Raw genomic sequence first — 27,514 nt, forward strand, 5'->3', positions numbered from 1 at the left:
ACTAACTGTTTAAATATTTTTATGATCTTAGTGAAATATATATTCGTACGAAATATCTCGTAGATTGCACGTACATCTTCAGAATTGTTTCAAGCTTTACCAATGTAACGTCGAGTCTGATTACAGCGCTAAGGAGATTTAGAAATGTTTCGTGTAGCACACGTACCTGATATATTTGTAAAATGTTCCTACAAGCGTCTGAATTCTTTCGTCAGCGACTGTAGAGTCTTATGAGCGTATGGGTTTCATCCTCTAAATGTTCCATTGCTCGGAGCAATCAAATATATAGTAACTATTATGTAGACTCCTACGAGTTTGTCTTGTCGAGCGACAGCTCGTCAGAACACGCATATATTTTAACCATAACCTAAGACTTTACAATTTTATTTACCATTTAAAATTTTCAGCGTTACATTGCCAATAGTTTTCGAGGCAAAGACTAGTCGAAGTCTGATAGAGAACCGTCACGTATCTGCGAGTCACCAATGGCGTACCGCAACAACAGCGCGCTTGAAATATTAATCCACCCACGAAGTTGAAGCAGAGAGGATCGGTACAGTGGTTGGTATCGAAAGACCAGGTTCGTAGTCTGATTCACATAGAAAATTTCAATCCATAGAGGAAGCTGGTCTCGGAGATCGCTACGGGCGAATGTTTAACGAGGGTCACCGGAGCTCGCTGAAGCCAGAAGGCTCTGGACGCACGAGAATTGCAGAAGAATCGGACACGTCCAACCACTGTGGAAAACGGACGACCAGAACCTCGAAAGCCGGGTATCGCGTAAATAAATAAAGTAACCGGTGCCAATGCGTGACCCCATTAGATTCCGCTTTACGGGACGTGTTCGATGCAGTTGTAACATTCCCGGAGCGTCTCTGCTCCAGACCAACGCCAACGAAATAAAACATTCACCGTTGCCCGTCTCTGTGAATCTTTTTCTTTGAAGGGACACAGGTTTCTTGAATAAAATTTGCATATGCGCCGCGTCTCAACGTCGCGATCGCGTCCGGGGACCCGGTGGCAACGTTACCGGTTTAATTTGCGCCTTTGCCGCGACGGGACGAGTTTCCTCGGCGCAGAAAAGAGGATTAAACAGCTCTCTCGCTCTTTTTCTCCCCGATTCCGTCTCCGTCTCTTTCTCTCGTCCAGCTGCAAGGCGTTGCCAGGCAAATTAAGCGTATCAGCTCGAACAACCGAGCCGTGCACGATTAATGACGTGCTCATGGTGTAAGTGCAGGTTTTCGAATGTTTTGCTCCTTTTCTTTTTTCATTAAGGAGGAATGGCTCAACGTTAAACAGATCCTGGGTACAAACGTAGTATCCAAAGACTAAGTATCAAGCTTTCACCGATGCGAAGCTAACTGGTTGCAAGTACGTATCACAGGATGACGATCGTAATACGACGATGATTTTAAGTAATAATCGTATTCAAAGCGGTTATAGCTAATATGCTTTAAAACAGGTTCCCGCATCCGTTGCCGTGCATTATAAACGTGCGAGACCCGTTAAGTCGACTTTTATCGTATCTCTTCTAATTGCGATTCAACGTAAGAACTGTCAATGACACGTCATAATCGACTGTCCCTTACAACTTTCAATCCCGTATTTACTTAATACGTACGTCTATAGGAACGATCGTCGTTCTCGTCCGAGGACAAACAAGCAAAGTTACGAAACACGTAGATCATTTTTGCAACACCTACTTCCAATTTTTCTAGATTAACCGGACGCGGCTTGTTCGATACGCGATGCTCGAGCACGAAGAATCGGCCGACGTCGAATTAGCGACGCCACGACGGCAAACTGCAATTTGTAGTCGGCGAGGGCATTAACTGGGCGATCGTTAAATTTGACCGGACGTCTCCTCAAGAGGATCGAAGAAACGTCGAGGGGACGCGTATTCTCTGTCGTTCACGCGCGCACGAATAAACGTGTGTAAGTAGAAAGTTGCCTGCACACACACGACGCGATTTTCTGCGTATTGGTGGAGCAGAGAGAGGGAGAGAGTGAGAGCAAGAGAGAGAGATATCTAATTGGATCGGTAAATCATCCTCTAACCAGGAGGGTGGTAGGCTAGGCACCGCCACCGGCAACCCTTTATTCTGTGTTATTACAGTCTAAAGTTACCCCGTGTAATTGTTGCTGTTTAATTGCAAACTCTAAGTCGTCGCGTTACACGTCGCGGCGCCCCGCGTATAATTGCCCTCCTCGAGTTCACCCGTCCGTTTTTTACCGACGAAATAATTGGAAACGATCCACCCTCTCCCTCTCTCTCTCTCTCTCTCTCTTTCTCTCTCTTTCTCTTCCCCACCACGGGAAATATCTAAATCCGACCGAGAACGCCCGGAATCGTTTCGATCCGGGCCACGGAACGTTTGGGGCTTCGATCAAACGGGAATAATTGGCGGGATTGGCGGTACGCTAAATTACCAATGAAATCTAATCGTCGGCAATTTCGTTCGGTTAAAGCGAAAGACGGTTTGTAGGTCTCGTATTCTTGAATATATACGGTTCTATTTTTCAAAGTATCGTATCGTACGTAAAAAGTACCGGACAACGGCAAGATTTTTTATATATAAAACTTAGCTTTTAAACCGAGAAAAAGATTGCCAATGTATCAAGAACGTTTCGGATTTCTCATAGATAACCATCGTTCCGATGCGAACCGAACGAAGCTACGATGGTAAACTGTAATGGAAATTAGGTTGCCGGTTATCCAGCGTGAAAACGCGTTCGCCCAATGTTTCAAAACGAATGGTTCCGCGAAACGGGCAATCGCGGAGGCTATTGGTCCCGGGGATCCAGCGAAAAGGCTTGCAACGAACCGCAAGAATGTCGCGTGTGTGCAACACTCTCCGGCACGGGGTGAATCACGGAGACAAAAGCAGGTTTTCGTCGATTCCGTTGAAGTCGGTTGTACCGCGATGAACGCGACACTGCTTTGGGCATGGCGGCGCGCAGCTCCGTCGCTGCCCGCTCGGCCCATTGTCGAAGACAGACAATGCCACGCGATAAAAACGTAAAATTGATGCCCTTTTGTTCGCATTGTTTGAGAAGCTGTACAACGTTTGTCGCACGCCTGGACGAGCCACTGTTATTGGCTCCAAACTACATTCTCCTGTTCCGTTTCGCCTTCTCCCTCTCCTACTCGTGCACGAGGTTCCTCTCGACCTCTCGTCGTCTCGTCCACCTCGCTCGTCGCTTTTTCTCTTTCGCGCTCTCTTACGTACAACCAGAGACCGCTGCCAACCACCCGCTTTTGCCACCCTCGAAACCTTTCATCTCGTCAATAAGTCGGCATTGTGTCTCACCACGGTTCCATAGTTTCGCCGTTTTACATTGACCGCCATTTCTATCGGAAGCTTATTCTTTTCTAGCCCCGTCCCCTTTCGTCTATATCTCTCGCGATTTCTTGTCGCCGTTGTATATCGCGGTACACGGAGTTACATGTCCCCTCTCTGTCTCCCTGCGTCTACTTCGTTCTACCTCTTTGTTCCGGGTATTCGCCAAAGTAGCAAGCAACGTGGAAGATACGGAATCGCGAAGCACCGGCAGAAACGATAGGGGTAACGTCGCGAAATTACTCGAGCCTGGTTACCAACGGCAATAAAATTTCGCATCCGGGCAAATTACTCGCCGCACGGTCCGTTGTAATTTACGCGTCAGATGGCAGAGACCGGATGATCAACAGGAAAAGAAGAGGGGAAGGGATGGAGGATAGAGGAAGAGAAAGATCGCTTTGAGCCAAATTGCGGAACTTTAATAAAACATGATCATCGAGAGGACGAAGCGAAGGGTAATCGCGAAAGACGAGAGGCGAACAATAAACGAAGCGATTCGACCTACGTTTGAAATAAAATCTCCCGAGTGGTTCAGGGATCGAACTCAGAAAGGAAGACTCGTGCTGTGAATTTCCACTTCGTTGTTCGGCACGCGCCACCGCATCCTTCCTCTCGTCGTCCATCGCGAGACGCTGAACCGGAAACGTGGCGAGCTCTCATTCGGCATTTAGCCATTGTTTCTGTCTGTCTACGCTACACGGTGCGATATGATACAAAAATGTCAGCAGTATCTGGATAATTACATAACTGGTCTCAGGGGTAGGGTCCTGGCGGGGGTGGAAAGCGTCGCAGGGAATAATGCGACGAGAAGTTAGCCTCCTGCTGCGTGGAATGCTAGCGCGAGCGGAGGAAGAGGTCGCGACGGATAGAGCACAGGGTGATTTCCCAGCTGACCTGTAAAGCAACTCCCGAGCGGACTGTGTCTCTCGCAAACCGTACTCTCGCTTCTTTCTTTTCGTCCCCTGTGTTTCTCTATACCCCTTCACCGTCGTACTATTTTTCTTCATCCCCAACTCTGTTCGTCTTTGTTACTTTTGCATGCGTACAGTTCCCTCTCCCTCGTCGTTTGCATCGTCGTACAGCTCGATGCAGAGAAACGTAAACGGAGATCGTAGGATGAGAAGAAAAACGACGGAAAAATTGACGTTTACAGCGAAACGATGTGTAAATCGAATCGATCGAAGGATTTTCTTGCGTCGAATAACTTACCGATGAGTACACTGTTGACAAGCGAAACAGTCCAAGTGATAGACGTTCGACCTGGCCTTCATAACCATCTCGAACGGCGGTATCTGTTTGTTGCAGGCCGCGCAGTGTCCCGGATTCCCGAACAGCCTGAGGTAGTCCCTCTTACAGAGGATAAGGTTGGCCCTGGTGAACAGACTAGAACCGACCTCTCCTAACCTACAGTCGCAGCACCCGCACTTCAGACAGTCCTCGTGCCAGAACAGGTCCATGGCCTTGAGGAGATACCTGAAGAACCGACCATAGTTTTCCTTCTTACCGACCAGTAACTCGTCGTGCTCGAAACTGATCTTTGACCGCGGTTCTCGGAAGAAGCTTATCCTTTGACCGATTAGAAAGTTTCTCTAAATCGTCCGTCTTATATTTTTAAGTAATTCGTCACGGTTCGTCAATCGCGTCCTTCTCTATTTTACGTTCAATTTGTTCTGTGTTTCTACCTCATTCCGTTTCGTTTCATGAAAGAAATAAAAGTAGTAATTGAAGACCGCGATCGTCTTACCTTTCCGTGATCGCTTTCCCACATCCAGCGCACTCGTGCTGCGTCGCGCCATTTTTACTCGGCTCCGACTTGCTCACGTCCATCGTCATCGTGATTTCGGCTAGAACGCCGTCTGCAACACGGAACAAGAACGTCGACTCGTTAAATCCGCGACATCGTAAATCGTGTCTCTCTGCCATTGTGCGTTCCTAACAATGAGCCCGCAGACAGCCACCGCGTAATGTACACGTACGTCGCGATAATAAGCGTCTGCTAAGTGGCCGACAACATGCAATAACGATCCACGCTAATTGGACCGGTCGTCCGACGACGCGCGCTAAATCTCCCGTACTTGCGTTTTTCGATAGATCGATTCCGCTATTCCCACGAACCTCGTAAATGTCTTGCTTCAATCGAAAATAATTGCATAGAATAATATGAAACATTACGTCAGAAGATTTGCCAAGGATCTAAATTTCGATCGATAAGAAATCGACGTCGAACCGAAGGATCGAGATTGAAATCCGTTGGCCGCGTTTCGCAGATCCACTGGCGGGAGCATCGATCGCGAGGAATCGTTCGTAGTTCGAACTGACGTGGCCCGACGAGGGTGAAAAGCGCGGCTACGAGAGAGAAACACGGACAACCACATTCGCAGGAACGAACGCGTTCTAAAGGCGATCCGAGGGAAGGAGGGCGGCCGGCTAAAATGGTGAGTGGCTGCACGGCGAGGCGCGGGGGCTTAATTAATTAGCCGGATACTTTGAGTAACAATCCATTATTACATACAAACATCCTCGGCCCCGGGGCCGAGCTGTAGCTTTATGCTGCTAATTGGCCTTCTCAAAGCTTGGAGACCCGGGCACGAGTTATAAACGCCACTCCTCTAACTCGCCAGTACCCCGGCCCCATCCCTCCCCACCCTCCCTATCTTTCTCCTTCTCCTACCTTCTCTATACCCTCTTCCCTGTACCTCTCTGTCTCTCGTTTCCCTCTTCCAACAGTTTGTCCCTGTTCCTCTCCCTTTCTCTTCGCCGCGTCGCCACTCCTCTCTCCCGCATACGAGCGCCCGCGTGTCCTCCCCCTTTGGACCACCAGCACTCGCACATTTTGCAATACACCCATATATAACCACCCATACAAGCAGACGCAGATGCGGATACGCGAACGCGGCCACACGCATGTAAAAAGCGAGGGTGACAGAGAGTGCGGGTGGGATAGGGACGAGCGGATGGTGGGAACGAAGAGGAACAGCTCGACTCGACGATACGAGGAAGAGGAGGAATGAAGTTGGAGGGATGACGACAAAGTGGGAGGATGGTGGAAGAAAGGAGTATGGGAGATGAGGGAGAAGGAGGAGCAAGAGGAACGACGGATAGCGCTAATAACGCGCTCGTGGCGCAAAAAAAAAAAAAAGGAAGGAGTATAATTGCCAGCCCTCGTGGCAGGTATTTTTCAAATAGGACCCCGTCCGTTAATTGGAGGGCAAATTAAAGAGGCGCCGCGGAGGAAAAAAACATCATCCCTCTACCGCGTATCCCCTTGGCCCCCTCTTAGCGTGCCCCGACTACGTTGGTATCCAAGAGGCACCTCGTGATTCGTCAAACGATCTGTGCGCTCCATTTTTTCTACGGATTTCTCTCTCTCTCTCTCTCTCTCTCTCTCTTTCTCTCTCTGACCCCTTCCAACGACTCCTTACGCTTCTTTTTTTTTCTCCCTATCGGACACGATATCGTCTCTCGACGATATCGAACGCGCGGACGTGAAAATCCGTGTCGCGAACACGGAATAGAAGGGAAAGAGATATGAACGAAATTCCAGCGGCAAAGAGGAAAGAAAATTTCGCGACAGCCCGCGATCACCCGGAAGAATCGTAACCGGAGTAAAACGCAACATAGTATGTTGCGTTTACATATGTGCGCGTGGTACATAGTATAACACTGTCGGTGTATCGATACGGAAATCTCCCTAAGTTGCGCGTGCCGATCGAACTTCTCACGGATGTACAGTTATTTGTCAGGCATGCGCAGTATTTAATACCGACACGCAGTATCCGTTATCGAAACCCCGGGTTCGATGATACGCTAGATAAAATGAAACTAGTTCTGTCAATTTACCGTCCCATTATTTCGCCACAATGCACAATGAGTGTATCGGCAACCGACTGACCGTGCCGTCCGGACGATACTCGACGATTCTGATATATACGAGATCTCACAGTCCGGCAGAAAGTGAGAAAACTCTCTCTGTGGGATGCGTACCGCCGTTGATCGACCGCGTAAAATCGTTCTCGCGCAAGAAACGACGCAAAGGGTACTGCCGCCTTCGGACGTAACGGAATCGTAAAGTGAAAAGTTGATTTATGGAGGGGACGTGTATGGAGGTACCGGTGATTCTGGATGCGATACAATATCCCATCGTTTCCGCACTGACTGTCTTTCGTGGCCGGAGAAATGGAGCGAGCCGCGCGACAAGGGGTGGAAAACCGGACGCGACGATCGACGAATCGGCGCGACGGATACAACTTTTTATTCGCTCGATATATAAGGAGGCACCCTCGCGAGATTACGAAACTGCCCTAACAGCAATATGGGATAACACGGCGGGGCTGTGCCTCGTGCGTCCCCACTGCCATTGCCATCCCTGAGATACGCGCTGTCGCTACGGACACACGGGGCTACCGTCTGGTTTAATAAAAATGTCAAATATAAAGTAGCCAGCGGGGACGGACGTTTAGGAAATAAATAAATGTAAAAGAAACGGTTGAAGGAAGAAGGAAGGAACGGTTTTGTAGCACGGGGCCGCGCGGGTAGGGTGGGAAAGTATTATTCCATAGAACGAAACGAATTTGTCCGTTGTATAATAAGCGAGAGAATGGGCGTCGTATAATATGCCAAGGGTTGGAAATGGACTATAGCGTGGCTTGAAATGTACGTTTCATCTATGAAATTAATTTAAAAACCGAAGTAAAATCCAGTGATTTTGTTGCAGGATCACAGGATCACCTGATAGTCTCTCTCTCTCTCTCTCTCTCTCTCTCTCGTTTCGTATTATGTGTCCTGAAATACTGATGCGTAATTGAGAATAGCGCGCGCGCGCCGAGGAAACCTGTTTAATTGCGTTTAACATTGAATTAATTAAACGAGTAATTTCACGCGTATCTCTTATCCGGTTCCGCGAAACCAGTCGATCAAATGTAAATATACAACTTGTACGTTCTATCGAATCTTTCGAAAGAGATTGCAAAATATAATCAGAAGGACGTATAAGAGAATATGATATAATGAAAGGAATGGAAAAGAAAGAGAAAAGATATAGAAGCAGACCAATGTGAAAAAAGATAGGAAGTAAAGGTTGTGCGTATAAGAGGTAGGCGAAATCAGAACGCACCCTCATCCTCGTCGAGTCACGTTCCGCATCTTGCCGCGTGTCCTTCGAGCCGTGGATCGAGCCGTGGGTAGTGAAACGAGCGAGTACGGTGCGTCGCGACGTCGTGGCGAGGGTATACGAAACCACGTTGAACAGGGTTGGGAGTAGAACGCAGGATAGGGCAAAGTACAGGGCACGAGGCGGTGCATAACACGAGGCGGCAGGCACGACTGCAATTTCGGGGTTTAATAATGATCCCAGCCGACGGCTCAAGGCTGTATCCCGTGTCATTATACTGTGAAGTGGAGAGGCTGCTAATTAGTCATTAGCGTAGGAAAAAGACACCTTCAACAGGCTTGGTAGGTACAGGACGGGCAGCAACCCCATCCGACGGACGGTGGTGCATAGGTACGGCAAACTTGAGCAAACAGGGTGTAGCTTCTAGCCTACGTCTAATTGGACCCTAGCGACGTAAGTTCTACTAATTGAGACCAGGCCTGTAACTATCAGCCGCGCGACAAGGGCCTTCGTAAATTCGCCGAGGATCGACGGTGAATACGTGTGTCTATGTGTCGAGCATACACACACGCACACACGCGCGCACACACACAGAAACGCGCATATACTTATACCTATTCGTTCCAACACGCAAACGTGCCAGATCCCGAGACGCACGCGTTTGTTGTTTCGTCTGGTCTTGGAACGTTGAACTTTCACGCGGGAAAAAATCTGTATCGCGCATTTCTTGAATCTGTGAAAGGGAGGAAACACGGTGAAGAAGCGCGATAAGGAGGACGAGGTGAGAAAAGATATTTAATTGAGAAACCTAACGTACATATTTGACTGGCAGGTAGATGGGATTACACAGAGGGAGCCGAAATTTTTCTTAAGATAAGTATTTCATAAACGTCCGCCCGGCCGTGTACCACTAATTTGCATCGTGTATCTATGCATATATTTCATGGTCTAGGAGTTATTAGTCTCGCTCCAGTAAGCGCGATACAGTTTGCAACCTATGACTAATTGGAAGTCGGTAACGTAGCTGCAAGTTTCGCTAATTGAGACGACCAGTTTAGTAACTACTAGAGAGCGCACGAAGGGCGTTCTCAGGGAAAGGAAATTTCTCAAGGAGAATTCGAATCAACCGGCGAGCCTTAATTTCGCCCCGGCTACACCACCCTCTTCCCCTTACGTTCCCCTTTACTAGTCCCAACCAGTACCACCGCCCCGACACACCGCTACTTTCGTTTGCCATCGTGCGCGAGATTAACGTTTAATTAAGCATTGGCGCTTAACTACAGGGCCCGGCGTTGATTTCACGAGTCATAGTTTCCGGTGATATAAAACGAAATCGCCGGTTGATACGCCACTTTCCAACTGACTCGTCCAATTAACCAGCGTGCCGGGATGACGCGTTTAATCATCGCAATTATGGACGCGCCATCTCGAAATTCCACTCGGCTCCGTTTTTCCGGGAAATTCGCGCGAAGACAAGATCGTTTGCCGCGTGATCCGACCGCCACGAATCGGTCCTTGATCTTTTAACGACGTTTCCCCGAGGGCTAGGAGGAAAAGAGAGAGAGAGAGAGAGAGTGCGGCGGAAATAACGCGGACGTGGCGAACGAAAAGGGAACGAGGAGAGAAGTAGGATAACAAACGCAATCGCGTTCGGTGCTCGACCAGCCGAGCTTTCTAAGAAAGGCCCTCGAAATTCGAACGACACGATAACGACGACCCCGCCTCGTCCTCGCGGTCGAATCCTCCAGCTATATCAGAAGACATATACATTTCACAGCGGTCGCATAACGAATCCACCAGGGAGAAGAGAGCAGGTAGCCAAAGGATGAAGTTAAGAAGGAGACAGAGGGAGGAAGTAGAGGACGAAGCTGCGAGAGGTGAATCGAGTGGAAGAGAGAGAACGTGCCTGATGGAACAGTGGCTGAGGAAGATGGAGGTTTGACGATGCAAGGGAGGAGAGGCAGGAAGGTAGGTAGAGCCAAATTTTAATTTCACCCCTAACAAGGGATGGTACGGAATAGGGTGCTCCTCGGCCCCTTCAGGACCATGCTATTCCATCCTTCAGAATCATTATATCGCCAATTAGAAGATAGCGGAGCTCGCCGACGCCTAACAAGCTTCCTGGGGAGACAGATCTACTCCCGATCTTACCGTTATACGCGCTGGCAACCGTACCGCTGGTGCTGTCTTCGTAGCGAGAGCTCGTTATAAAATATTCTTCTAGCTGTTCTCTGTCTTTCTCTCGTTTACACTCCGCCACGAGATTCCTACTCGCTCCGTTTTTCCTCGCTTTATGTCGTATCACCGCGTCCAGATATTTTCGAAGCTTCGCGCTAATTAGCTGGTAACTACGCTAACGATTATTGCCGCGGTCTTAACCACGGAATTTCGTCTCCTGTTTCATCCTCAACGTTTCGCTATTCGATCAGTCTCTATTGTATTAAACAAAAATCCCAAACGACGATAAAACTGGAATCAGACGAAAGAGAAGGGAAAGAGTCGTGTAAAAGGACGAGACGAGACCGGGATAATAGCATAATCCGTGCGTCGACTTTGAATTCCTCGAACGTTACTTCTCCCACCGAGTTTATTTCCCACGTTTCCCGTTTGCTCGCTGAAAATGTACAACGCGCATCAATACGAAACGTTTCCCGTCTGACGCGGCTCCCATTAAACCGTCCTCGAAGAAACAAGGTTCGCGCAATACCACCGCTAGCCCTCGCGACGACGTGTCGAAGAAACGACAGGCTTGAGGTTGGCTGGAAAAGCGAAACAGAATTGTTCGATGGTATACGAAGAATATAGGGATAGAGATGGTAGGCGTATGCACGCGGTTGTCGTCGTGGATAGGGGGGGAAAATGGAATTCAATTTAAACTTATTTTGTCCCTGCCAGATCCGAAATGATAAATTTAAATCGAGGAATAAAATATAAAATTGCTTCTGCCAACCGATCATCGATGGCCCTGGGCGCTAACCATTCTTTATTCTACGTAGATATTTAGCCCGCAACCCGGAACGATCTTTTTAAGCTCGAGAGAATCTTGTACGAAAAATTCTCATTGCCACGAAAAGAATAAAAATGCCGAAATACCGCACCTCATACTCTCGAACAATTACAATGATCGTTTTCGAACAGGTGTGTACTGTTATTATTGTTATTATTATTATTATTATTAGATGTGAGCACGATAACCCTCCGGGTGGATTACATACCAGTACAATGTTTATTTTTGCTACGTTTATATTTGCGCTACAAAATAACCGTTCCAAATATTCCGTTCGCGTGGGTGGAATAGCCGACCAGACGATACAGAGACGCGTGTTTCGAATTTCGCGATCGCCATTATCGCGCCACGCGGCCAAGATACCCGCACATATTTATTAATAAGGTTTCTCTATTGTCGACCGAAGGAACATTCATTTAGCGCGATGGGGCACGGTCGCGCGCGCACTCACGTTCCCGCCAGTAATTAATAGTCGATGCCGCGATAAAACGCAAAATTAATTACGTCGTACGGTGAAGAATAGCGCAACGCCACCCGCCAAGGTTTACAGCGATCGCGTCTGCGTAATCTCTGCGATCGTCGAGCCAATATCACCGTTCAAATTCCTCCCGTTGACAGCCACGATGTTTATCTTTTCGTTAAACAATTACCAGTGATTTATTCGAAACGTGAAATTTCTCTCGAATTTCGATCCGGTACAAACGACGGGAGGATGAAACCGTTGAGATCGGATTAGACGATCGCCGAAAAGATTCCGGGATAGCGAGCGAACGATCGAAATCACCGGGACGACAAGAGAATCCGATGGGTCGGTGTCGATCGAAACAGCTACCACTCGAAATCCGCCCCTTTTCTATTTCGTCGGCCCCCGCTAATCGGAACGACGAGAATGTTACGGAGGAAAGTTCGCGTACGCGTTTCGAAGTGCTCCGGAGTCGAGGTAAAATCGACGCGGCGAACGCGATACACTTTTCTCGGTAGGCAATATTCATAAATCACTCTACAGCCCACCCCGGGCATTCTCCTACCCCTCTTATATACGCTTAGAATAAGCACCCCTTTTCCTGATAGAGGGATGCAGCGCCGGGGTCAACTCCCTTCTCCGTCCATCCTCTTCCAGCCAAAGAAAGGCCAAGCAACCAAAGAGAGATAGAAGCGACGACTCTTTCTGGCGGAAAAAGGAAACTCTGTGGATAGAAAGAGAGAAGAAAGGTTACGGCACTGTGTAGCCGAAGACGGCGTTACTTGGTGCTACAGGACTCGCTGAGAGTGGGTGGTCTCAGATTCTATTAAGATCTCAGTAAGTCTTGTTACACGGAGAGGCCACGCCGCAAATCTCGCAATAAAACAGCCACCGGTATAACACCGATTCGAGGGACCGTCTCGAACGAGTAAAGGCTGGATCTCTCGTTGGTTCCTTTGCTGAGTGCCTAGTGTGGCGTCGACGGTGCCGACGCTGTCTGCAACGTCGCCGTCTTCTTGAATACCCGTTGCCAAACACCCGCACCAGGGGGTCCATTCTCCGCGTGGATGCGGCACGTACACGAGAATCGGAAACGGAAGTTTCGGTTAATCCGGGCAGAAAGCTGCGGCTAACGGTTATCCCATCCCTTCCTCCCGAACCGCTTTAAATCGCTCGCTCTTTGATCTAAATAACTCACGGGCCAACTTTTGTTCGATCTTTTGGAAATCTATCACGCGACATAGGGCAACCATCTCTCGTATGCAAATGTGTAAGATGATTGTAGAAGTTGGATAAGTTTAATCTTATTAAACGGCGGATGAAAGAACGTTTAAAGATAAGCGATATGGAGAAACAACAATTTTGGAAATCGAAATTATAATATTATACAAAATCGATGAATAGATGTAATAGGTATCCTAGAAATTGTTGTTACGATTTGATAAAATATGTCTAATACAGATGTTATCAACGCTCGTACACGCAAGTGGGAATTTTAAACTTTGTTTTGTCTACCACTGTATAATACTCTTCGATCTCGGTGTCCCGACGTTCCTTTACCTTGATATGGGACCCGGTGAACGTGAGACAGAAATTATACATAGATGCGTTTTTTACTATAACCGAAGAATGAGACGTTCTTGGGATATCTGAATTTTAAAGCGACAGATCAATTTGATAATCTCTGCAGAAGAATCGAAGTCAGACTCGAGATAAGACGTAAGGAATAACACTCATTTTCGTTGGATCAGGAGCAAAATCCACGTCACGTGATTGATTCGACGTAACAAAACAACGGATTAAGAAAGAACGATTCGTGTCCACGGGTTGACGAAACACGAAGAGAATTTCAAGTAAGCCATCGAACCGATTTCTCGTGTACAAAAGGAGCAAACCGTTCGACTTGTATTCCATATTCCGCGCTCCATCCTCGATAAAAGACTTTACTATCCGCCGCAAGAATAATCCTGGACAAATAACGCGGAACTGTATAAGCGAGACAATAGAAGCTTAAAAGGTAAATATGAAGATCGATGACGCGAGCGCAGGAAGCAGCGGCGAGGCAAGAATCGTGCGCTGAAGAGGATCGAACGCGAGCCAGGCGGAAGGGGAGGGTCGGCCTCCGGGCAAGGGTCCGAAATCAATCAAAACATTAATTGAAAGAGCCGAGAAGACAACGGCGCCCGTTCGGCTAAGGCGGTAGCTACGGATAGTCTTGATAATCGAAAGATATCCTGGCCAATAGACGGCACCGCCCGACCAACGACTACCAGAAAGCGAGAGAGAGAGAGAGAGAGAGAGAGTACGAAGAATCGAGAGTGAGGGTGGATAGAAAGAAACAAGGACGGACAAACACAGAGATAGGTAGAGCAAGTACCAGAGCGTCGAGCAAGAGGATGGAACTTTCTTCCTTGTTCGTTTGTGTTCGAGATCAGTCGAGGAAAGAATCGGGGAAGGGGGAAGAAAATTCGCGGCACGAAGACAGACGGTAGAGCCGCGCGACGACCGATAGCGAACAGCCGTGTCGAGGCGATGCGGGAGAGAAACGTTTAACAATGGGAACAAAATCTTTTTAACCCGTTGACACGAAACAAACCGTCGTTGTTTGCGGTTTAGGATACAGATGCTCGTCTATGCCGCGAATCGGAACGACGTCAAGCGTTACAGAGACGTAGATTTTATACGCGTCGCGCGATGACGATCGCGTACGATCGGATGGTAAATCCTGAGAGAAAACCCAAGGCAGAAGCAGAAAAATTGTTTATCGGCCTGGTAAACTCGATCATTCTGGTTAGTTGATTCGATTCGTTCGTAATGTACCGCAACCGCTGCTAATAGTACACGGACAGTTAATGAACGCGATCTCTATTCAATTGTGGACTGGCGTTATTAGTAGAAGCGAGCGTAGCCGCTTTATTAATTAATGAATCGATTTTAGTCGGTGGCCGGTTAATTATTCAACGTCGGTCGGCATCGGTGCAACTGCAAATGGTTCTTTAATGATCAGGGGAACACAGCGATATTGCGCGTTGCCACCGACCGCTCTCTTCCTTCTATTCCGCACCGTTGTATCCCATTCTACCTCCGTTTTGTTACCGTTCTGTCCGTGTGGATCGGATCCATCGCGCGTTACGTCCTGGCTTTACGTTCGATCGAACTTCGAGAACGCGAATCGTCACCGGAAATCATCACCGTTCATCGCAACGATCTCTCGAGTATCGATCAACGTTGTCGAAATTCGCGTAATCCACCGATTACTTTATTGGATTTCAAACGGCCGGTTGGAGAACAGAACGAATTAAAGTTTCAGTTAATTATATTCGCGTTCGCGTGCGGCAACAGACCGCCCCCACTCTACCCGTAGCGAACGTAAGGTGGCAGGCGGAAAATTCGACCGGTCGCGGAGGCGGTTCGCCTCCCTAAAAGATTCTTGAGAAACGATGAAGCAAGAAATCATACGGATTGCGGAGAGATACTCGAGCCTTGTCTAAAAAATCTTGTAAATGGAATATCGGGGGCCGACGCCCAGAAGGACGCGGCACTGCCACCTGGCGGAGTGCCCAAGGACCCACGGGAAGCTTCAATCGCCGTAAAAGCAACGCCTCTGGATAGGAATGGGGAGCGAGGGAAAAGGGTGTGGGGTTAGAAGTTAACTTAGAAGTTCGCGGTGAATCGCGTGGGTGGGACGAGGACGGTGAGAGCGGACGTTCCCTCGGAACTAGTAAGAGAGAGACAGCGATGTTTGAACGATAAAGAGAGAGGGAGAGGAAACGAGAGACGATAGAAGAGGAAAGGATAGCGTACGATGGTCAGTCCCGGAGATACACGTTCGACCGGTGCACCCGACTTAAGAGGATTACATTTGATATTTCGATCGGGCAAAGTGGCTTTTTATTGGACATTCGCCTCGGAATTATCGCTGACGCGTGTCGAAAGACATTACGCGTGGCCGGCATTATTAAATTATATCGCAACTGACGGTCCCCTATAATTTCCTTGGTATCGCCGACAAATATCTCCTGCGAAAACGCATCACGTTGTCACGAAACGATCGGAGGAGATCGCCCTTGAAGATGTTCGGTTGCTTTTACAAAAACAACATTCCATCGTGTTCAACACGTAACGAACGGGGGAGGGAGCGGGGGGAAGGAAAAAGAACGGGAATAGGAGAGGAAAAAAGAAAAGAATCGAAAGAGCGTTAATTGCCGCATTATTGTGGTTCGGTGCGTAAGCACCGGTACAGAAACGCTTCAGATTCAATGCGAGCGGTGTACAAAAGGAACGAAAACACGAAGCAAGAGACAATTGCTGTGAATCGTGCCGCGTCTCTAGGCTGCAACGATGAAACGTTGTTACATACAATCGCGCCGTGGCTGCAGTTGGTGCTACAGCAGCAACAACATCGATGCGGCGCGACACGAGGCGTGGCGTCACGGTCATACTTCTGCTTTTAGCCGGAGCTAATTAGCTGCACCAATTTGTCGGTGTAAAATAAACGTTTGCCTCGCACGGCCGTCTCCCTCGCTCCAGTTTTCTCAATTTATTTGTGAGTTGTGTGGGGACCGGGGCAACGTCTTCGAACGTATACGTACACACAGACGATTGGAGCCTGACTGTGCATCACCCAAATGCCTCCTTTACCTCCGCCTCCGCCTCACAACCTCTGACAGCCCCCTGGCCTCCCTTCTCCTCCCTCGTTCGTCTACCGCGGACTTCAAACGAAATAATTAAGTCACTCCGTTCGGGAGGGCGACTAACGAGACCGCCGCCGCTACTAAAACTGGCGCCAATTATTGAAATTCAAACGACCGGATACCCTCGCGTCTCTGCCCGGTCGGGACGGCCAACGGACAGCCCCTTAGATATCCGGTGGCAATGGATCGTGGCCGAGCATTCTGGAAGAGGGACAAAGACCAACGGAAGATATAGAGTGGAAATAGATAGATAAGAGATTCGATTACGTAACTTCCAGCATGGATCATTGAGTAAGCGTATATTAAGTATAAGATAAAAGAAAACGCGTTAATTTTACTTGTGAAAGTAATTACATCGCGGGATTTTAATTTCAAGATCAATCGTACACGATAGAGCTTAAGTCGCGAATAGTATTCTCATGAATGAAATTTTTTGTCTACAGCCGGGATGTGTGAGGAGGATAAACATCGGTTGCGAGACGTGTCGAAGTCAATTAAACCGAACGACCGGTGTCCCATTCGTAATAACAGGGGTATTGTGTTATGAACGCGTCGGAACGTCGCGACTCGCACGGTAATTCCGGTCGTTGGTTGAAAAAAGTCTCCCGTTGCCGCGAGTCAACTGTAATCGAGCGCCACCTTACGCTGAGAAAGTAAGCGTAGCAATGTGTCAGCATTTGACGGGATGCAGATTAAGCTCGCTTCTAAGGAATCGGTATTGCTAACGGCAACCATACGAACGCATTACGTTCGATGCTACCGGCGACAAGGACTAGTGCTCTTGAACCAAGACAGCGTCGATGACTAAACATCATGGTGAAGCACACGCATCAGGGCAAAAAAAATATCGGGAGCGATAATAGCCAACTATTCACCGGTCTAACGCGCAATATCGTGGCAGCGTGTAATTTTCATCTTTCATTTGTCTCTCAACCGTTTTTTTCATTTCCCACCATTCGCATGCAAAGCGGATTACGCGGAATTTTATAACAATTTTCGAACGACGCGGATTGAGCGGGAACAAGCGCGAGCGCGCGCACGTTAATCGCACCACTATGGAAAGGGCAAATGCGGTTTTCACCGGAAGCCCCTGTTAAATTGAACGTGTGATCGCGGCCGGACTGGACTGGCCGAGTGGAACTAGTGAAATTTGAATTACACACCGCATTTCCAATTCCTCTCTGGCGTTTCGTTTTTATCACTCCAATTAGCGATTACATTAAAAACAAAAAGCCACGAGAGAGAGAGAGAGAGAGAGAGAAGAAATACTAGTGCATCAAGTGTCACTAGAAATTAACATCGTACAACGTATAACAATAATTTATTAAAATATTCGGAGACTTACCTAACAGAGTTCGAATCTCGAGCCAGTTTCCACGAGTACCTTGTGCCGAGCACGGTTCTCCAGATTCCCTCCGTCACGTGACACTACACCAGCTGCACAGAACAACGTTCACTATTTATCATTCGCCTCTCCATGAAACATCGAAACATTTATTTCAAGGTATGGAATTCGCTCGAATATACGGATCTTCGAAGATGTTTTCGATCGTGATCGCGATCCTGTTTACTCTACCGCGGAACGAGACATCCCGCGTCCTTTAAACACGATAAACGCAGGATCTAGAAGCGGACGACAAGAGTCACGAAACCGCCCGCTCGGCGGTCAGTTGTAAACTACCGAGCACCGCGTGCGACCGCGGCACGCCACCGAAAGTGATAAATCCCCACTTCTACCGCCGCTCGCCCCTCCAGCCGCCCCACTCTCGTGCTTCTACCCCCACCCGTGTATTAAATTTCCATCCCTACGCCGCTGTTGCCACCTTCCCCGCCACTGACTATCTCCCCACTCCGCATCAGTCGGACTCGACCGTCATCGCACCCGTATCCAAACCCGAGGAACTCGCGCGAGCCGAAACCCGTATTTGCACCCGCCATCAAACGCAACCCGCACTCGCTGCCCCACTCCGCGGCCGCCTATCATCGAACCATTTACGCTGCCGCGCAGTTTAACTGCTACTCGAGCGAAATTCTCAGCAACGAGGAGCAGGGTCCGCATTTCAAGCCGATTAAGACGACGATCAAAGCGCCAGAGTCATATCGGTTCGGAATATGTTGCCACGAGTCGAGTGCGCGGATTTGATTGGAAAAGAGAAGAAAAATAAGCGGATCATAACGGAGGTCTTTTTTTAAAAGGTCGATCGACGATTCGACATTTGACTTGCATATTTGATGTACGCTAATTAAAGGCCGGAATAACGAAGTCGATAGATGCGGGTCGTTGGACCTGCAAAAGAGAAACCTTGGTGGAAACGTTTCAATGATGCGCGATTTAATAACCACGCGGGTATCGCTCGTAGGAACAGAAGTCTCTAATTACCGTTCTTTCGAGGATAAACCAACGAAGGAATCGCTTTGTATCGCTGATGGAAGTGTGCGCATACAGAACTAAGCATACAGGCTAAAGAAAAAGAGAACGATAACAGGGGTGCAGAAAGAGAGTGATGGTGAAGCGAAAGAAAGAGAGAGAGAGAGAGAGCGAGAGAGAGAGAGAGGGAAGATTGTGTGGTGGATCGGAACCGGAGTCGAGAAATAGCAACGAAGGATTAACCACCGAAGCGGCGTGCTCGCATCGTAGAATTCCACCCCTAAAATCACCCCTACGAAACCCTACCATTCCTCGACGCGAGGCGAACGCAGGGATGGCATCCCTACTATATGTCCGGTTCGCCCGGTGGGAGACGCGTCTACCACCCCTACGAGGCCACACCTCCCATTACAAAAATTACACTGGTCGCTGATTTAGTGTTCTGCGCCGGTTCTTGGGGGTGTCCGCGGGGCAAAGCGAGGAACAGAGGCTCGGGAGCTGCCGTGGCGCGCGAGGGTACCTCGTGAGTTAGGGTGGGGACGTAAGTAATGAAAGGGTTGCCACCGGCTCCGAGAATCACGGAATCATTCGCCAGATTAAATTAGAAAGGCTACGACCTTTTTTCCACTCCCATACTATCCACACCTATGAGCTGCCCTGCGAAATGGATTAGGCCATGTTTACTACCGCTATCGACGATGGTCTCTTTTAATTACCAGCTGATTTATGACTGGTCTCTGATTAAATCAGGGAGAAGAGTGGATTACGTACTCCCGCGAAATGACATTTCTCTGAAACTTGTTCGATTCGACGTTATACTTTTCTCCGTTCCGTCGTCGATTTACCCACCCGTTTTCCCGCCCACCGGCTCACCCATCCCATCTAACCGTCTCCCGAACGTTCCCGATCGGTGCGCGGCTAAATTTAACGTCCGCCAAGTTTCCGGTTCACGGGAAACGCGGCGCTCTATTTTTCGAATCGGGATTTCGACGCGTCGGTTTACAATCCGCATCCACCCTTTTTTCGACTGCCCGTCCCCTCCCCGCCCCCCTTTACTGGCATCACCGTCATCGATACCGCATGTACACGTACACACGTACCAGCGTTCCCTTTCCCTCTATTTCTCGCGAGAACGAAATGAAATTGGGGCGATTGCCAGGTTTCATCTGCAATCAGGAACGAAACTATCTATGTTGAATTTAATTTCCTAGAATGTTGCGGCAGGCCTGGCTGTCTGTGCTTTTAACTCGCGGTCGCCAACGCAGCTAGGCCTCCGCTGAACGAAAATCTCGTCGACTCGTGTCCCGTGTTGCTTCTCCCGCTTAAAAACGACTTTGCGTCGTGGGCGACCACCGAAACCAATGAGAATGGGTTTTTTAAAAGCGAGCAAAATACGCACGGGGAATATACCGTGGAATCTCGTTTTCGAGCAGTCGGAGTCCGGCTTCTCGCGTCCATTACGAATGTTCGAAACGCGCGGCGCGTTTCCGAGCGACGAACCGCTAGCGTGGCTAGTTAGAAGGTGGAATAGATGAAAGATTTGAAGGAATAGAGATACGAGGAGGTATACGGAGATAGTAGCGGGGAAGTAACGAAGGGAAGAACGGGGAAAGGAGAAAGATCGGGATAGAGAAAACAGAGAGGAGAGGGGGAAGATGGGAAAGGTACTAATCACTTCTAGGGACTTTAATGGAGGTTTTCTGTACGCCGTCTACTTTGTCCACGACTTATACTACTTCGAACCGGTTGGAAGTAGAGTATTTGGGAGAAAAAGCAGTCGGAGAGTAGCGTTACGTGTATTAAACTAAACGGCACTCGGCTAGCTAGCTAGCTAACTCGCTCTCTCGCCTAACCAGACCAGCGAGAACTGCCTTGTCTCCCGAAGAAACGTTCCGTGTCGATGCCGAAATAAATTCTACGGCTGCCACCCGCATACCCCCGTGTGCCCGACCCATTCGAGTTTCGCCCCGAAACGGATTTATTTAGCGTTCGTTAATTAAGAGAGCCCCGCACACCGGTTCCAACTTCTAAATTCGATCGAGCTTTTCTTCGATAAAACCTAAATTTCCCGTAGTCACGCGATACACCCCTTCGTTCCCCCGTAATTGCCAGGATGTTGCTCCGAAACAGGGAACGCAATTCAACGTCCGTTCCCGTTAACGAGTCCGTAACGATAATTGCGTATTTGTTTTTCAGCATACCAGACTCGAAGTTTCTCGTTAGAAAATTCGACGTTCGTTCGAGAGAGATAGGTAGGTACTCGAAAATACCAATTGTCCGATTTTCACGTGCAATTTCCCCACCGGGCACGGCAAGCGAACTGGCAAAAATTTGATGGGCAAGTTTACCCGCTAACGCCAACGGAGCCTGGATATTGATATCCGGGCGAAGGCTTTCTCGATGAGCAAGAGGACAAACACGCGCGCGGAGAAACGTCCCGTGCCCCGTCTTCAAAGTTCCCACTCGACTCGAAGTGCATCCTCCTGTCTCTGTTCCGCCGAACATCCGCTCGTCCAATACGGGTAAAGGCAGCGCGCGTGTTTGCGCTCCGCACGCTCCGCTCCTGTGGATTTATTATGCATGGACCTGATGTATCGGACATCGGCCGGACAGCTACGTAGAGTGTGTCCGAGACCGTGTGTTAGTGCCGCTCAAGTGGCGTTGCCCATCAACGAAGGTAGACGTTACTCTCAAGAGTGGACCGGGAAAGGACGACTGGCGAAGGATAAAAAGAAAGACGGTGCGACTCGGTGGGAGTAGATGAGAGTAGAACGACTACCTCTGGCTCGCTTTCCTTCTCCACAGCTCCCTTTTCCTCGGAATTCTCTCTCCCTCTGCTGTCTGTCTGCGAGGTGAGTTCCATTCGTCTACCTCTAAGATTCCATCCCCTGTGACACGCGAGCCAACGCACGCCAATCGAATATATTTTCATTCCAGTCAACTGTTCGTTCTCAATAATTCGTTAATTACTCCCGAACGACTTGTTCTCGTGGCTCGAAGAGAAGTTACGCGCGCGTTTACCAGGTTAAACGTTTCACAGGGCCTGTGAACGATATCGTGCGCCGTTCGTTGTTTCGAAAGAACGTGCATCCTCTTAAATATTCTCGCTGTTTTGCGTCTCCGCGAGAAAATATTTGTGCAACGAGAGTTCGCGTCGTTGGTCATCCAATGCGAGTTCCTACACGCTCCGACCCGCTATTTCCCGTTATCCAAACACGTAGATACCCAGTTATCCTCCGCGTAACGTCAAATATTTTTTTGAGCGTGAACTCGGCAAACAACCGGTCAGTTTTTCGTCTATCAAGCGATACACGTCGCGCGGACCCGGATAGAATACATCGATCTAGGAAAACGCTGGTCGAGCCGTATCTGCCGTACAGAATCGCGGAGAAACAGCAGCACGCTACCGATACGCGTTGCGGATTTTGGAAGGACGCAGCCCGATGGCATCGATGCTCGTGTGGCACAGATACTGAGAGCTTTTCTGGAAGAGCAGGGGTCCATTAGCCGACTCGCCTGTCTTCTGAGTCCATTACAAGATGAGCCACCATCCCCCCGAGCGTCCTACCCTCCGTTTCCAACTTACTCAACGATACGGTACGATCTATACCTACTATATAGATACGTTCCTCCCTCTCGTGTCTTCTTCTCTTTCTCACTTTTCCACTCCTCCCCTACCTTTCTCCCAGCCTCTGGCATCCCTCCCACCCACTCAACTTCTCAATCCTTCTTGTCCGGCCTCTTAATCCTTTTTCTCGCAAATAGATAGTAGCGTAAAAGGTATCGGACATTACTTCATAGCGTCCTGTAATTACCGATCTCTTTACCCCTCCGCCTCCCTGTCCCCACCCCACAAGCTACGTATCCTGAAGCGTAGATTAATACCAACGAAAGATACGCGTTTCGAAACGCCTCGAATACTCAGTCGAGAATCGTAGTAGCTTCAATGCGCAAACGTTACGCGTTGAGTTACGATTAATGTCCTTTATTCAGCGAATAACTCGACGATGGAGGACCGAATGAAAAACGACCGAGCATCGTTCGAGCGAAGAATAACGAGATACAGGATAGGTTGAATACACGACAATGCTCTGATATACATATGCTAGCGTGGCTAATCGTATTTCTGTAATAGAAGACAAGCAACGTGCGAGTGCAAGGGGCGCCCTAAATCATCGTGCGTCTAAGGACGGATCAGAGGATTACGTTGGAACGTTATACGTGGGAATGTCCAGGGTGAAACGAGACGCGCGAGGGCCGGCCCCGTCCCTTTTCACGCATTATTCGCCATAAAGTATGTACAAAAGAAGAGGATCGTCGAGATCGTGGCGCGTCGGCCGCACTTTCGTCGCTAGATCGGTCTCCGTGCACGGGGCTGCTACCGCTTCTCCGCTTTCTACCGCTTCGCTACTTGCTGCTGCGACGCTCCTTGATTTATTCACCCTCTGAATTTTTTACCGCGCCAACCTTTACCGGAGCCTCTGCGGACTTCGTTGCCCCAAACGAACTCGTACATCCTTCCAGTTGCTTCGGACACGATGTATTACCGCGCTCCTTTCAGCCCGCCTCTTTCCGCTCCCGTCAAGTCTCCTCGGACACAACCAGGCACACACACTTCGGGTAATTGAGTCTACGCACGTACGCGTCCCCTAAGAGCCACATGGAAATATTGGCTATGATAAAACGGGGGTTTGTTTAACGAGAAAACGGAACCAGCTCGTTAATAATACGCGACCTTTGTATACGTAATTATCGATCTCAATAATTGACCAGCCGATATGCGTAGGGTAAACGATACGAAGAGTGCGATGATCTTTGCTATAAAATAAAAGATCCAGAATATTGCATTTCTAGCTCTATCTCGCATCGCGTTTCCCTAAGAAATTTTCTGAATCTGTAACGATGCATTTGTCCAAGCTGCAACCTCTCCTTGCATTATGTATCTTTGTACGCGTCTTTAATTTTTATTTTCTCGCTTCCTTCGTCGATCTTCGTTAGAATCGCGATTGTATCGGATTAACGCGAATTTATTTTGAAGATTCGTATGGAAGCCCGATGATCGAATAAAGCAGAATAAGTAGACGAACGTTTATGGATCATCCCAGATTCCCCGAGAAGGAGAGATTTTCGCATTTATACAGGTACTCACTGTATCAGCAGCCTATAAGCAATTCTTAAGCCGTAACGAGCGTCTCTCGTTATCGATAAAACGATTCGATAAACGGTTACGGTTTCGCGGGTAGAAAAGGCGTAACGATAAATCGATGCGGCACGCGTATATACGCGATACGGCCCATGGGTGCGCTCATACGCGATAAAGGCGCGCACAGCCTGTCAATCAAGATGGTGGCGTGCGACGTCGATGCCGGGAGAGCAATAATTTCAAAAAATGCAATAATAGTGCGCGCGCGACTGGGACCGTAATGGATAAATTGCTGAGAGCCCGTCTGTACATACCGATAATACGAACAGGCAGACAGGCAGGCAGGCAGGCAGGCAGGCAAGCAAGCAGGCAGCCAGGCAGGCAGGCAGGCAGGCATGTGGGGTGGATGGATATTGCTTAGCGGAGACTGGAGAAACCCCTCTTTCCTATATTATTCTCCCCATCCCTCGGTATATTTCGTTCAGCGAGTGCGCTGAGTAACGCGCAAACGTTCAAGAAGCCAGCGGAAAGAAATCGGTTCTGGTACGTGGATACAGCGTGGATAATTTTCTTTAAGCCACCTCCAGCAGATAGATGTTATCGGTTTGATGCAGCCACCAGCGTGACGCTTTACAGGTAAATTGAAATCGTGTAGTTGCACATAGGCCTGGACCGAAGGGCAGGGCAGGGGAAGCTAGTTTTCGAATCGTGCGTTACGTTCCCGTTTCGTTTGCTTTCACGTTTTTATTTGACTTGGTTTATTTCGTCGCCGACACGCTGTTTGCCCTCCATGCTAGTATTATCCGTCGCCGAAATATTAAGCAATTGTTTGCACGAACCGTGGGGGTTAGAATCGAGCGTTTCATCGATTTTTTTTTTTTTTTTTCGTCGATTCTAAATGAAACCGAAGCTACCGGAGGGCGTCGCTCGCACGGTGAACGAACTTGTTCTATTCGGGCGCATTAAAAACATCGGTTCGTAGCCATCGATACCGAAGGCAGGTAACTCGGCACGACAGCGGTATGAGCAAGATACCCACCCACGCCATTCATCGACGATAATTGCCTTATTGACATTAATAAAACGAGCCAGATACCGATGGGTACGACATCGAGGTCTATGCACGCGCACACGCGTGCATACGCGTGCAGACGAATGCGTAGGCACTCGATATAGCGTGCGAGAGTGCGAGAGAGAGAGAGAGAGAGAGAGAGAGAAGTACGAGATACTAAGTGGAAAAAGGAAAGAGAAAAGAGGCCGCGCAGCTGCGACGCGAGATGATTAGGAGACCTCGCGTTTCATGCCAATGTCTCCTCGATAAGATAAAGTATGTTCCACGGCCGTTTTGAGCCCGATCAACGTGCTGCTTCAATTTTCCCTCCGTAACCGCTCCCTTTACGTTGGAAATTGAATCAATCGCGTTACCCGCCTCGCTCCGCCGACCGATCTTGATTGTCTGCGGATTATACAGAGACGTCCCCCGACCGAGAGGGAAAATTTAGTCATCGATTGAAAAGAGGAAGGAGGAAAGCAAAGAGGCCAATAATGTTCGATTCGATAAGTTCGTGCGTAAGAATTCCTGTATTTAACACGCGCTTGTTGTTCCATTGGCTCGGTTTATCACGAGCGCGAGAAACAACCCTGTGCTATAGTACACTAGTGTAGTCCAACGTTTTGAGGGATGAAACGTCCGGAAAACCGAAAATCATGCACACGTACAAGTTTATGCACGTAATCGATGGTTTTGTCGTATCGAGTTGGTCGCATCCGCTGTAATCATGGTCTAAGGATACACAGCGGCAACGATGGTAGAACAAAATCGCGAAAAGAGCATTACTGATTCTACTAGGCGGATCATCGACGAAACCTTTGGCTGCAAGGCATCATAGCATCGTTTGGAATTACAGAAAAGGCTCGCGTTTCGCGACAGGTCACTGTGCAGGAAAGCATTCTTAATACGTAAGTGCGGGTTCGGGGACGGCGGCGCAGTCAGAGTCGCAGTGGACGAAGTAATACAGATAAAAGCATAGAATCATAAATAATCCATCGCGTAACGTTCCGTTACTTGGTACGGGAGTACCTTAGGAAGTGGCAGCGCGCGGTTCGATCCATCGCGGCGTTTCATCCTGTTTCGCGAAAACTTGAAAAATCGGAGTATACCGCTGGCGCAAATGGAAAACCCAGGAGGAGGACTCTATTCCGGAATACAGGAGAAGGAGGAGTAAGAGTAGAAGGTAGGAGACGAGGGTGGCGAGCAGGAGGCGAGGATGAGAGGGTGGCGGTGAAACTCAGCGTATTTACATCGCGGCTTACCCGTGATTATTTTTGCTTCTGGGAGTTCGCTACCGTCTCGAGTATAAGCTAGAGGCAGATAATAAAAGCCCGGTGGCAAGAGGCAGCAGGCCGAGAGTGGAGGAGGTGAAGGGTCTAAACGCTGAAGAGAAGAGACGTGGAGCGTCGACGGTGAGGAAAGGAGAGAGGGAGGGAAAGAGAGAGAGAAAGAGAGCAGCGATATTTCACGGGTTTCGCGTGCGGGCGAACTTTAATAATATTCGTTCCATCAGGTATGGCCGGCCTCATATTAAGTCGGTCCGCGGTGAACGAGGCGCTGCAGGGACGGCAGGATGTGACGAGAGAGCGGAGTGGCGCAGCGGACGAGAGGAGCGAAAAGAGGAAAGGAGAGGATCGTACAGACGGTTTGCCGGGGGTGCGAGGCCAGAGGCAACCAGGGGGTAGCACAGAATGAGACGTGTAATAAAGTGAGTTTTTAATTTCCACCGGTGCCGGTGGTTGGCCCCACGGGTAGGGGTAGAAGGCACGGGTTTGCCCCCATGCCTGGTGCCCCGGCCTCGTGGCCTGTCGACTAGTATTACTAGATAAATCACCCAACAGGCAATAACCTCCCGTCCTGCCCGCCCGTTCTTGCTTGCGAGCCACCTCTGCCCCTGGATCTCTGCCACCGACGGCACTGATACGCGCCCGTACGCCCGCGCCGTTTCGCTCCCTGAAGAAGAACCCTTGCAAACGAGACCGCCGATTTTACACTTTCGATCGAATCGAACGGAAGGGATATCCCTTGGGTTCCCGAGGTAGAAGGTTCTAATTCGAATCGGTAACGATATAACGATGTAATAGATACAAGTGGGAAACATTTATAACGGTAGAACTAAGACAAAGTCAAGAATCTCGGTGACCACAGGATTTCATCTTCGAAGGAAACGATCGTGATGATCGATGGGACACGTTGGTCGAACACGTGGCGAAATCGAAAAATCAATATTTGAAAAGCGCGTTAGAACAGACAGTCGAGACGATCCGTCCATCGTGCGACGGAAGCACAAACGTCGGCGAGCGTAGAATTTGACCGGCACGTCCTGCGCTGTTTCCC

At 49.0% G+C, this 27,514-nt stretch overlaps 1 protein-coding gene across 3 annotated transcripts in view; it reads right to left on the reverse strand.

Moving 5' to 3' along the window:
- LOC126868859 (LIM domain only protein 3-like) overlaps positions 1 to 27,514 on the reverse strand; it is a 68,499-nt gene that overhangs the window by 5,756 nt on the left and 35,229 nt on the right. For all 3 annotated transcript variants that reach the window (XM_050624804.1, XM_050624805.1, XM_050624803.1), the window contains exons 2-4: positions 17,961 to 18,052; positions 5,086 to 5,197; positions 4,551 to 4,814 (exon numbers count right to left, since the gene is read on the reverse strand). In XM_050624804.1, coding sequence (XP_050480761.1) covers positions 4,551 to 4,814; positions 5,086 to 5,174 — 353 coding nt within the window. In that variant the 5' untranslated portion in view covers positions 5,175 to 5,197; positions 17,961 to 18,052. The remainder of the gene's footprint in view (positions 1 to 4,550; positions 4,815 to 5,085; positions 5,198 to 17,960; positions 18,053 to 27,514) is intronic.

The sequence above is a fragment of the Bombus huntii genome, chromosome 8 (assembly GCF_024542735.1).
Source record: "Bombus huntii isolate Logan2020A chromosome 8, iyBomHunt1.1, whole genome shotgun sequence".
Taxonomy (NCBI): domain Eukaryota; kingdom Metazoa; phylum Arthropoda; class Insecta; order Hymenoptera; family Apidae; genus Bombus; species Bombus huntii.